General features: G+C 48.8%; 1 protein-coding gene across 1 annotated transcript in view; it reads right to left on the reverse strand.

Annotated features, from left to right (window-relative positions):
* The window catches only part of Cutlet (chromosome transmission fidelity protein 18 homolog), a 124,531-nt gene that overhangs the window by 24,427 nt on the left and 87,440 nt on the right, over positions 1 to 12,664 (reverse strand). The window contains exons 15-17 of the mRNA XM_077674142.1: positions 12,350 to 12,461; positions 7,563 to 7,733; positions 3,602 to 3,751 (exon numbers count right to left, since the gene is read on the reverse strand). Coding sequence (XP_077530268.1) covers positions 3,602 to 3,751; positions 7,563 to 7,733; positions 12,350 to 12,461 — 433 coding nt within the window. The remainder of the gene's footprint in view (positions 1 to 3,601; positions 3,752 to 7,562; positions 7,734 to 12,349; positions 12,462 to 12,664) is intronic.

A 12,664-nucleotide genomic window follows, 5' to 3' on the forward strand; every position in this document is an offset into this window, starting at 1 on the left:
AGGCACCATGAGAGGGTCTCAGTGGCAATCTTTTGCAGCGAAAGAGAAACTTAATATTGTAGTCGCTGCAGAGGAAATTGGCAACAGAGTTGCTGTGAGAAAGCACGCCGTCGACGAGACCTGCATTCACGATTGGCGGAAGAAAAAAAGCCTCTCTCAAAAGTACGCACAGGGACACGCGAGCATTTCGCAGTCCGAAGGCCGCCGCGTAGCCCCTTCTTGAGATGCACCTTGCCAGATTCATTGAGGAGCGGCGAAGTTGTGGCCACACAGTGTCAACAGAGATGGCACTAGACGGAAGCCCTTAGGTTGGCCCGGGAGATGAATGTCCCACGCGAGTTTTGTGCGAGCTGTGGATGGTTCCAGCAGTTCATGGCCAAGCATGGATTTTCAATGCGGCGGCGAACTGCCATATGCCAGTGGCTATCCAATGCCTACGAAGAGAAACGGTTGAACTTCCAACGTTACGTCATCAGGCTTAGGAAGCAGCACAACTACTTGCTCTCTCACGTGGGAAATGCCGACCAAACACAAGCGTATTTCGAGATGCCTATGGACACGACTCGAAAAAAAAGGGCTCAAAATCTGTTAGCATGCTGACTGGCGGAAACACCAAGTTGCGCTACACAGTAATGTGCACTTTGGCTGACGGTTCGTATGTTATCTTCAAGCGGCAGAGGCAACCAAGTACACCATTGCCACCAGGGATTGTTATGCGGTCGGAAGATAATCCCTGGATGAACAGTCACCTCGTCGATGACTGGCTTTGCGCAATTTGGGAATAAAGATTACGTCCCTTGTTGGTTGATGCTGGTGCTGGACTTGTTATGAGGCCACTGCACTGACACTGACACTCCTCTTAAAAACCCCAATTATACAATGCTCGGGTGCACGCGGTCCGCTTCACACGTCAAACCCTAATGAGGATAAACTGGTATTTTTCCCACCTTTTACATCGCTGTGCTGCCTCATCCTGACCTTTCTTTATTCTTAACCCCCATTTGACACTGCTTCTGGTGCAAAGGCCCGTAGGCGGGCTAGACCACTAGCTGAACAGATGCAAGCAAGCCGGCGGGTATTGAGGGGCAAGAGTTAGCCTTCGGCGGCCCCACGCAGCAGCAGAACGCCAATGCACCAACCGCAAGAAGTCAAAGTCCAGGTGGCCGGCAGACCACGAATTCGAAGCTCCCATTGAGCCGACGAACGTTAAAACACATACAACGCAACTCCACGGCGACGACCAAACACTCGCTTTCCTTGCCCACTCGGTCCAAGTTTCTTCCTTTAACGGAGCTCTCCTCAACCCCCCCCCTTCCCCCCCCCTCTGCTTTCTGCTTTTCCTGCTCTCCTACCTTTTTTTCCATCACCGCCTCATACTACAGTAGAATCTCGATGATACGAATCTCGCGGGACCGCAAAAAATATTCGTATCATCCGAAATTCGTATGAACCAACACAGACCAAAAAATTGAGCACTGAAAAAAGTTTTCGTTTATTTCTTTTCTTACTTTCGCGTGAACAAATCTGTGATTTTTTCTGCTTTTTTTAAACCCCCACGTCACAAAGCAGTCCTTTCTGGCGCGCGTAACGCTTCGCCTAGCTTCGCGCTTGTCTCCTCACTCCCAGTGTCCAAGCTCGCTACACGCCGCAACAGTCAAGCGTGAACCGCATGGTGCTTTTTTGCACGCGATTCGCACGCCTCGGCTTTGCGCGCGCTGTATTTTCAAGGCCGCATTGACGATTTCGCGCCCGCGGTATCTCCTACCTCGGTCAGAAAAAGACGCTGACGACTTGCGAAACGCTCGAGACAGCCCGCTGGCTCCGCCCGAGATGTTTAGGCTTAGCACTCCGGCAGATATTTTATGGGCGCTTTCACTAGCGGCGCGGATGGTGTTTTATAGTACCGTTTTCGCCAACGTGATCAGCTCCTTTACTGCACAAGAAACTTCGTGTCTGCCTTGAGCGGCATTTTAAAGAGCGGCTAGAAGCAGTCGCTCAAGCGGCCGTGCCACTTCACGGCCGAAGCCGCCGCCATGTTGCCGCCGCCGGCCGCGGCGCGCGCAGCGTGCGAGAGGTTTCACGGCGCGCATGGGGCGTGCGGGGCGCGTTTTCGCGAGCAGAAAACAACAGCCCGGCCGTTTCTGGAGAAAAAAGAGTGACCAATGGGGAGAGAGAGCCGTCACTTGCTTGTTTGGCAGTCGGGCGCCTCGCTGGCTCGTTCGTATCATCCGCCGGGCCGCACAGGTCCGTTCGTAACAGCCGAAATTTTTCCCATTGCAAACAATGCAATTTTGCCGGGACTTTTCAGAAATTCGTATCATCCCGAAATTCGTATCACCCAGAATCGTATCATCGAGATTCTACTGTATTGCTAATTTCACTTGGCCTTGGTAGTTTCACACTCCTGCCATTTCCCCTCTCAAGTTGCTCTACTGCATCGGCCTTTCCAACTTATCTCGTATGCGCGAGGCGCAGGGCTGGCAGGCTAGTGCGGACACCATGGAGGGGAGGGGACACAAAAAAAGTGTTTTTTTTTTTTTTTAGAAACTAGGCATTTTAGCTTAAGGTTAGCAAATTACGCTAGAACGCACTGAATATAGTAGTTTAAATAGGTCCTTAGTCCACTTGTCGTGTGAGACTGCCTACTAGGGTGACATTTACCCATACCTAGATCATATGACACCACGGTCATACGATGCTTCCGCGAGGTCCTTTAAAAGTCGTATTATCGGGGTTCCACTGTACTACTAAAACTTTTCCTTCTGCCCACACCCAGAGTTTCCTGACACAATACATACTCACTGTGGAGAACTTCTATGAGCTCTATTTCCTTACTAAATGACTTATGTCGCATCCAATAGCAGTACTTGCCTTTTGCAAATGTTCCAAATTTCTAAATGTTCTAAATGTTCACTCGTTCTGAGCCACTCTGTGCACTCAATTACTAAGCCTTAGTATAAAACTTCAGAACAGAGGCTCCAAAGAACACGGGTCACACCTTGTAAGTCAGAACTCTGAACAAATATGTTAGGACGAAAAAAATTTCTCGAAGCACTTCACCCTGCTTATGTGCTTTGAAGGCGAAAGCATTATGGCGCCCCCTGGCAATACCTATGAAACTTCTTTACAGCTACATCCTGTTTGTGTCCTTCTTTTCACTGCTGCTCCTTCATCTTTTGGCGCGAATCACTTCGACAGGCACCCATAACCAGCGTTCTTTCTGGCTGGGGAGCACCTGCTCTACTCACATGCCTCACATTACCTGTCACACGATATAACGTCAGTACTACACACACTAAGCTAACTATTGCTCCATTGCTGGCAACAAGCTGCGGTAGTGCAGTAATTATGTACTCGGTGCTTGCTATGCAGACATAGGTTTGATTGTCATACGAACTCAGGGGTGTTTTTTATTAACTCTTTACAGTGGTGGTCATCCTCTGTACTGGGCAGCAACAAAAACGTTTTTTTTTTTTTCACACAATGGGACACTTAAGGTTTTCACCTAAACAAGTTAGACACTGCTTGCAACTCTCTCCATTCAGTGCCGCCCGCTTAAAGACGCAAATGCGGCTGCCCTGGCGTACAGCGTGCCACCTACCGGCCGTAACACGGGCTGCACGATGCACAGCAGCCAGGGCAGCACGTCTCTGAGCAGGGTGGTCTCTGTCAGGAAGCAGCGCATCTGCGCTGGCCACTCGGCAGTCAGCGAGGACAGGATGTTGGACAGCTGCATCTGCTTGCTCCGTGCCTGCACGCACAGACACACGGGCAAGCGAGTGTCTCACTACTGCACATGACCAGAGCACAACACCCAGCCACGGTTTATACACACAGCCAGCAGGCAGGTGCACACAACTGCGGAATGGGGTTGTACCATTAGTTTTGCAAGTGGGATAAGGAAACACTGGAACAGAAAAACAAGCAAACATAACCGCTCCCAGTCGTGGAAGGCCAACACTCACTAACAATGCTCACAGGATTCACCAGTATGGCAGCTCTGCAAGCATGGACACCCTGGAACATCCCCAGTGCCAAATCATTTTAATGCGTAAGAATTCTTTGGCAGGCACCCCACTGAAACAGTGTGAAACCTTATACCTGCAGTATGAATGCATAAATGGTCAAGTTAACACATCTGATCCCTATATAATATAGGTGTATGCAACTGGAACCTCCAGAATTCATAACGAAGAATGGAAAAATAAAAACAAAAACTTGAGACACAATGCACTAGCAATGCACTTGTGTATAGCAGTGAAGCCAACTTAGCCGTCCATAGTCCGGACCGCGGGTTTCCATTTTAATGGGGCAGAACTGCATGGCGAAAGACCGGTCACCGAAAATTTCATCCATATTGCAGGGTGTCCATATTAACGGGGTCCATATTAACGAGACAGGACTGGGAAGGATGGGAGTGAGAAGAAATTTAACCCCTCAAACTACCACTTCTGCCAACTTTGCTGACTCCATTTACTGCCTTTCAAGAAAGAGGGACCTTAGCACACAACCACGAAAAGAAGTTACGTAAGCACGGTAAACAAGGTTTTATAGAAGCAGCGACAATGCTTGCAGAGAGAGGGAATCGCGGAAACCAGCGAGCAGCTGGCAAGGGGGCATTGTCCCCCTCGCTCAGCAGTCAGGTGCGCATTCATGATCATGTCCTGGGTTACGCGGAAACCCAGTCGTCCAATGGGACAATGGGGCAAGTGACATGATATCACTCGAAGAGGTGAAAACTGACGCGGGAAGCCAGTGCCGGGGACTCAATGAGGCGACGGCCAGAGGAACAGGTGCGAAGGGAAATGGGCTCTTCTCAGCTAGCCTCGACCAACATCGTCTACCCATTGCGGCCCAGCCAAACGGCTCTGGACGTGAACCAACAAGGGACACCTGGAAGAAGGAAGTGCTGGGTGGTTTGGATAATAAACCCCCTTGAGGATTTTCGTCTGTTGGCCTTGCTTCTTGCCTGCCTTTTATTTCGGCACTGTAGCCATAGCTGCCGTGTGTGGAGCATTCCCCGAGTGTGACCCACACCACATGCTCTATTACGTAACCCTTTCACTGCACAGTTCTTTATGGCTGGTCCTCACTTCCTACCATTTTTTTTTTTCAAGTTCAATTGGTGAAAATTTTATGCTAGTAATGCACTATGATGCTTTGCAGGACATGTAAGCACTTTATTTAGGCTTACTTTATCTAATAAAGTTGTACAAAATACAAACAAATGAACAATGGATTAATCACAAAAATAAATACCTGCTAATTAGAATCAGATTTCTGGAAAACTTTTTAGTATGATATTCTTCAAACAACGCACCATCCAAAGTGGCAGCTGGCAGCTAAAATGGAGATAGCGACATTCCTTTCGCAGCTTTAATTGCATCTCACTTGCCGCGGCCAACGTGGCCATGCTGCTGAGATAAGACGAAGCGACGCGAGCGAAGAAGCATGCACGCCATCTGTTGTCTAAAATTAACCAGAAACGATCTGTGCGTTCATGTGACTTCCGACAAATGGCATGACCTGCCCACAATCATTTTTTACACGAGGTGTCTGGGGAGTAACAGTGAAAGGATTAATCATCAGTTACTGAATGCCAAGTGCCTGTTATGCAAATAGCCACCACACTGAAACTAATATCAAATCCTTTTGTAAAAACTCATCATGTACAGAGAAACCACACGTATACGTCCCCCAGTGTGGGAATTGTGGAAACCTGCAATCCAAACTCGGTGCGCGGTGAGCAAATGATGTGCCTGAGGTGCTCCAAGACGACAGCACGGCTCTTCAGCAGCAATGACGGTGGGGTTCATTTGCACCTTGTGAGATGGCACCACCACTTCAGCACACAAGAACAGGGAGCTCGAGTGATATGCTGGCACGAAGGTGCGAAGGGAAGGGCTGCGGCGAGCGGAGAATGGCTACGGACATCATGGTGTGCGGGCAACGGAGCGACGCGGCTCTACCCTTCCAGCACGGGCTGACCGATGTCCACTGGTAGCATCGGAGCTGAACGACTCAAACCGCTCCCGGGGCCCATCGAGGACATAGAAGACGGGAGCACTAGGGTGGTTTTGGGAATAAACCCCCTTGGAGGTTTTGGAGGTTTGGGTCGGTCGCTTTTGTGCCTTGCCCGCCTCCCACGATGGCACCGTAGACCCGGCAGCCACGTGTGGAGCATCGTTTGAGTGCGACTATACCCACACCGGTGTTGCGACAGCCATTGTATGAACTACGGCTCACGCATCATCGTGGTTGAGAAACTGGCATTTCGCCGTGCTTCTCTTTCACCAATGATGCACATCTCCTTAACTGCTCTATCCCCCCGTTTCTTTCACGCCTCGGTCTCTCCTACTGGTGTCTGCAGTTTTTACTCACAACCATCAAACGACACCCTGGTCATACAACTTTTTCACGCAGCCCCAAAAACGTAAGATAATCGGGGTCTCACCGTGCTTAGCTGTGCTGCTCTGAATGGCTCATCAGTGCCATATATTTTTCCCTTTGCTAAGTTCTTCTCCTCTTCAAGTTTCTGTACCTTTGTAATGCTCTGCTCCAGGCAACCCCACACTCTGAGTGGGATGCCTGGCAAGCAAAATAACCAAGTAAAAGTTACATAGACCAGCACGCTGGCCCACAAGTGGCCCTGCGCAGTTCCTCGTTGTTTTATGTTGATTGCCACCAAGCCTTGGAAAAAGTATACACTCAAACCTCGTTATAACGAAGTTGAAGAGGAGCCGTAATTACTTCGTTATATCACTTATAACAGTTTACGGCAATGTATGCTCAGTTGGGTACACAACAATAAGCATGGGAAGAAGGAAACTGCTTCGCGGTCGACTGTACCGCTACGCGACCGTGCAAGCGATGGAAATTGAATAGAAGACAAATATTTTGCTACCTCAATGCGCACAATGGCTATTTTATTATCTGCTAGGCATATCTGGAAAACATTCCGAGATGCTCATTTGTTTCGGATATCGCAAGTGAAAAACTTCCTTTTCAGCGATGGCCACAGCGTTAATGCCATTTTCAGTGCCGGCATGGGCGCCGAAAAAACAATGTAGAAGGTCAACCACACCAAGTGCCTGCAACGACGCTGGCACGTCGAACACGTGTGCATAGTGGACCTCAGTGTCTTCGTCGTCGCTTGCGTCGGTTTGTCCGGCGACAGTGACTGTGTCGGCATCCCCTCGCTCCGCCCGTCTAACTGAGCGAAAAGGCAGGCTCGCTTGGCCTTGTGTGGCGTGGCTCCACATGGATTACAGTAAATAGAGCAAATAGTTCTGAATGATCTTAGCCCGCACATCTCTGGCCAAGGCTGGGCTTCACATGCCACACAGGTCAGACAACACAGCCTTGCCCTCCAGCACAGACACCAGGCTTGCGTGTGGCACACAAGCGACATTCGCCGGTAGCTATGGCCCACCTGGAAGGGTTGACGTGTTTCTCAGTGAAGGGAGCGAGTGCACGGCAAGACACGCTACGTCAAGCTCAGTAGTTACTGGCATGCTCCTAACAAGGACAACACGCACACAGAAGGTGCAGCCAGCATATACCTCGAGGAAGGAGTTCTGGAAGACCATCTTGGTGTAGGGAACAACGGAGAAGACCTTGTGGAAGGCTGGCGCCACGTACGGCAGGTACGGGTACAGCGAGTAGTTCTGCAGCCGGTGCACCGTGCCCAGCAGCTCGTCCGTGAAGCACAGCCACTCGGGGCCCTCGTGAATCTGCCACAGGGAAGACGGGTCAGCTTGAGGAAAGCATAAGACGTCGGCACAGGCCATCTGGCCACCAGCTTGTAAGCAACGCTACTACGGACTGTATGCTTGGGAAACTGTCCGCTGCAAGGTGTCTAGATCGCCCAGCAACCTAAGCACACACATGAAAAGTTAAGATACGCTTCATTATATAGGTTTAAAATTGAAGCAACTAGCCAAGAAGTGGACAAAATTGTCGGGCAGGAATGGTTCACTAAAGGCAAAAGCCAAAACGTACTCTTAGCATGAGCATACCCCATCCTGCTGCTGCCATCCTGCTGCTGCTATCCCTTATCCTGCTGCTCTCAGCTTTATTGATTGTAGATTTTACATTGGGGAAGCTTTCACCTCTTGCGGTGACTTAACCACAAGTTTTTAAGTTTATTAGTGTAATTAGGCCTTAACTATATACTTTTACAAGCTATATGATTAGCACAATTCCCTTATGAACAAGAAATAGAAATGGCAGTTTCATAGACCTTTATGTCAGCTCTATATATATATATACAAAAAACTGCAGATGGGGCAACGCAAGGCATGAAAAACTAGCCTGATCCATAAATCCTCTGGTGCATGCCTTCATGGCGTGGTGGCATCATCACCACTTTGCACTTGCCAGCCACTCCCTTTCCTAGTTCTAACAACCCATGAATTTCGCTTTTAAAGGGGCACTGACACAAAAATTTTGCATCTTGTTTTTTTTTTTGTTGCGATAAATAGCAAATGACCTATTTATCATGTGTAGATACCTCCTTTGCTTCAGCGCGCGATGGTTTTTTAATTAAAAATGTTTTTAGTGCATTCATCGACGTGCATTCATTTAGCGCATTCATCGACGCGCAGCGAGGCATGCCCGAGCCCGTGCACATTGCCGCGCGCTGATACAGCAAAATCTCGATGATACTAATCTCGCGGGACCGCGAAAAATATTCATATCATCCGAAATTCGTATGAACCAACGTTAACACAGACCAAAAAATTGGGCGCTGAAAAAAGTTTTCGTTTATTTCTTTTCTTACTTTCGCGTGAAGAAATTCGTGATTTTTTTCTGCGTTTTTTAACCTCCATGTCGCAAAGCAGCCCTTTCTGGAGTGGCTTCGCGCTCGTCTCCTCACTCGCTGTGCCCAAGCTCGATCGCTACACGCCGCAACTAGGGTTCTAGTGACCCTACCGCAACAGTCAAGCATGAACCGCATGGTGCGTTGTTGCACGCGATTCGCTCGCCTCGGCTCGGCGAGCGCTGTATTTTCACGCCCGCATCGACGATTTCGCGCCCGCGGTAGCGCCTACCTCGGTCAGAAAATGACGCACGACGCGCGCGGCAGAATGGAGAAGCCTAACTACTTGCGATGAGATCGAGACAGCCGGCTTGGCTCCGCCGGAGATGGTTAGGCTTAGCACCCCGGCAAATATTTTATGGGCGCTTTCACTAGCGGCGCGGATGATGTTTTATAGTACCGTTTTCGCATGCATTATCAGCTCCTTTACCGCACAATCAACTTCGTGTCTCCATTGAGCCGCATTTTAAAGAGCGGTAAGAAGCGGTCGCTCGAGCGCCCGCGCCACTTCGCGGCTGGAGCCGACGCCATGTTGACGCCGCCGGCCGCGCCGCGCGCAGCGTGGGAGTGGTTTCGCGGCGGTGTCAGCGCGCGTTGGGCGTGCGCAGAGCGTTTTCGCGAGCAGAAAACAACAGCCCGGCCGTTTCTGGAGAAAGAGTGACAAACAGGGGAGCGAGAGCCGTCACTTGCTCGTTCGGCAGTCGGGTGCCTCGCCGGCTCGTTCGTATCTTCCGCCGGGCCGCGCAGGTCCGTTCGTAATAGCCGAAATTTTTCCCATTGCAAACAATGCAATTTCGCCGGGACTTTTCAGAAATTCGTATCATCCCGAAATTCGCACCCCCAGAATCGTACCATCGAGAGTCCACTGTAGCTACGAATAAACACCGATACAGTATGCGAAAGCATGTACCGTTCGCCGTGTATATGCTTCGCGACTTTGCTGCTGAGACACGCTCTGAATTTAGTTTTTTTTTTTTTTTTTTTGGGTGGTTCGAATATGTCGAACAATAAAAGTGCCGTTCGAATCGAATCGAATACCAAAAAATTCGAATCGAATATTCGAAGTTTCGAATATTCGCACACCCCTATTAAAAAACAATCGTGGACATGATGCAGGCGCCGTGAGTGCAAATTACTGCCACGTCTAGAGAACGATGCGTGATGCTCGAGACCGTGGGTGGAGAGACGCGCGCTGGGAGCAACCGGCCGGTCTGCCTACAGGTCAGCCTACACTGCAGCGGATATTCAATTGCCGCTCTCGTAAGCGGTGCAGATGACGATTTTTAATGCAATTCGCCATCACATCATTACTCCTTTCTCGTATGCGCTGCCTTGTTCGAGACTAGAGTCCCATTTTGTGCAGCGGTAGCAAGCTATCGCTCGAGCTACCTGTGCCCGCCTGCGCCACTTCGCGGCCGTGGCCGCTGCCTGCACAGCGACCATGCGGATTGCTCAGGGCACTTCTCGTGTCCCCAGTGCGTTTTCACGTCGAGTGTAATAAAAGGCAATAAAAATATAGTGCCTGGAATCGCTGTAGGACCAGGGTCGCGGCCAGCTGCTTGATGACCCAATGAAATCCTGGCGCCTCCGCCGCCAACGATTGGATTGTTCGTTGCTCGAGAGCAAAAGCACCGACCTCTGAACGGAGCAGCGAGCCGGCGAGAAATGCCGGCAGTGCGGAAACGTCCAACACAAACCCGTGATGTGTTTAGATGTTGTTTATTTACTCCACATACAGGGAATGTAAATTGCGCAAGATCCTTTGGTGGCTCCTTGGTTGCGTTTTGCACACTTTAAAATTGATTTTAAATGTGCTCTAGGCTGTATTTGCCATTGATATTTTGAAGATGATGTATGTGTGTTCACACCAATCTATCTCCAGAGTTATTTCACCTCCAAAATTTTTTGTCAGTACTCCTTTAAAGAGCACTTGTGCTGCCCACGTCTATGCACGCACCCACAAGAGCCCTAAATATGGGTTCCGAGAAACGCATGTCATGCCTAATATAATACTACAAAAAGGGAAGACCAAAACTGGTAGAAGTGCATGATAAACTGATGACAAATGTGCACCGCACATTAGCTTCCCAAGTGTCGCAGCGTCAATGCTTGCTTGTCAAGGAAGCTTTAACTCACTGTCTAGTAGAGTGAAGCTAGACAAATTTATCCTTCTTTTGATGCCTCATGCAGAAAAAAAAAAAAAAAAAAAGAACGTTACAGGTTTAAAAAAAGATCAATTTGCACCTCATTCAATCCGAAAGCCAAGGACTATGGGACTATGACAGTACAAAGCAGGGCTTTCTTATCTAGAGGGCGTTAAATTGAGCAGTTTGAGCCCCAACCACATTATAAGGATGGAGGAGTTGAGGCCCCCCCCCCCCCCCCCCCCCCCCCCCCCCCCCCCCCCCCCCCCCCCCCCCCCCCTCCACCAAGGAAATAAGAGGCACTGCTCAAAAGCACCTTTCTCTGCAGCGCTCGTCCCAAGTCTTTCTGCTCCTCGTCTCGTTCCCTGCGCTGTTATATCATGATTCCAAACCAACTAGCCCAAATTTCCCTTTTGCTCCACCTTTCTCTTGCCATTTAGCCGCACGTCACCGGAGCAGTGAGGGAAAGCCCATCGCTGGCAGCAGAGAGTGCTGGTGCATGTTCTTGAATCTCAAAATATGCACCCTTGAAAACTGATTTCAAATTTTATAATAGTGCCATAGAATTCGAAGCCAAATTGAATGTTGCATTATTCAGTTCGATAGTTGAAATTTTCGAGTATTTGCACACCACTAGTAAAGACTGTTCCAAAAAACTTAATTAGCTGTTCCAACACGAAAGTTAACTTCCAAAAGCAGATTCTTTTTTCATGTAAAAAGTTCTGCACATTAGCTGCTCTATTTCTAGGACCTCTTGGCTGAATTGGCCTGCAAAGTACACAAACAAAAATTTTTTCTGCTGCCTTCATCCTTTTTTTTTAAACGCACTGACATTTGGTCAGTTTTCTTTTTCTCAGCGTGTGGAAATCCCAGTTTTCGAAATCTTAAATTCGTGTGAATTAATAAAGGTCTTGTTTGATGCCTGTTTTTTTAAATGAAATTACTACAACTACGTTGAGGTGTGCTGTGATAAATCTCGAAGTAGCCTTTGCGATAAAGTAAATTGACCGAAACATTTCAATCTTTTTCTTCATCTTTGCTTCTCACTTTCTTTTTGCTCTTTTGTGCGAGAAGAAAATTAACATAATGATAAACAGGGCTTGAGTTCCTCTCCCCCCGAGTCTGATTTTATTTAAATTTAACCACCACTGCGCACTATACAGCAAGATGAAAAGCATGGTGATGCAAATTTAGTAATCCAGCCTATCAAAAACACCAGCGCTGAACCCTTTAGTTCTGGTGCCACTTTATCGTAGTTCCTTGAAGCCTTGCCATTTGTGCCCGATTTGTGGCATAAACTGAAGCCACTCAGAGGAACAGTTCCCCACAGCACACCGCTTCAGTCAAATGGCTGTAGGCTTTTTACGGCTCCTCCTGCACTCACCAGTTCAAAGCGGGGATCTTTGAAGTTGGTGATGACGTAGTTGTCAAACAGAGACTGTATCAGCTTCTCGTAGTCCCCGAATCCTTGCGCCGTGCGAACCAAGGAGGCAAAACTGAAACACACAGTTGTTGCAAACAATTAGCAAAGTATCTTTGCACAACGTACACGATATGGCCGGGTAAGCAACTTGCACAGACGAACATCATCATTGTGATGACATAATGCTGTCTGCAGGGCTCTACAGACAGAAAATAGAGCCAGAAGAGCTGTGCTTTATGCAGCACATGGTGAAAGTCCACCTGGAAACGCTACTAC

This window comes from Haemaphysalis longicornis, unplaced genomic scaffold (assembly GCF_048455015.1).
Source record: "Haemaphysalis longicornis isolate Haplotype H1 unplaced genomic scaffold, Haemaphysalis longicornis Haplotype H1 scaffold_1, whole genome shotgun sequence".
NCBI classification, from domain to species: Eukaryota; Metazoa; Arthropoda; class Arachnida; order Ixodida; family Ixodidae; genus Haemaphysalis; species Haemaphysalis longicornis.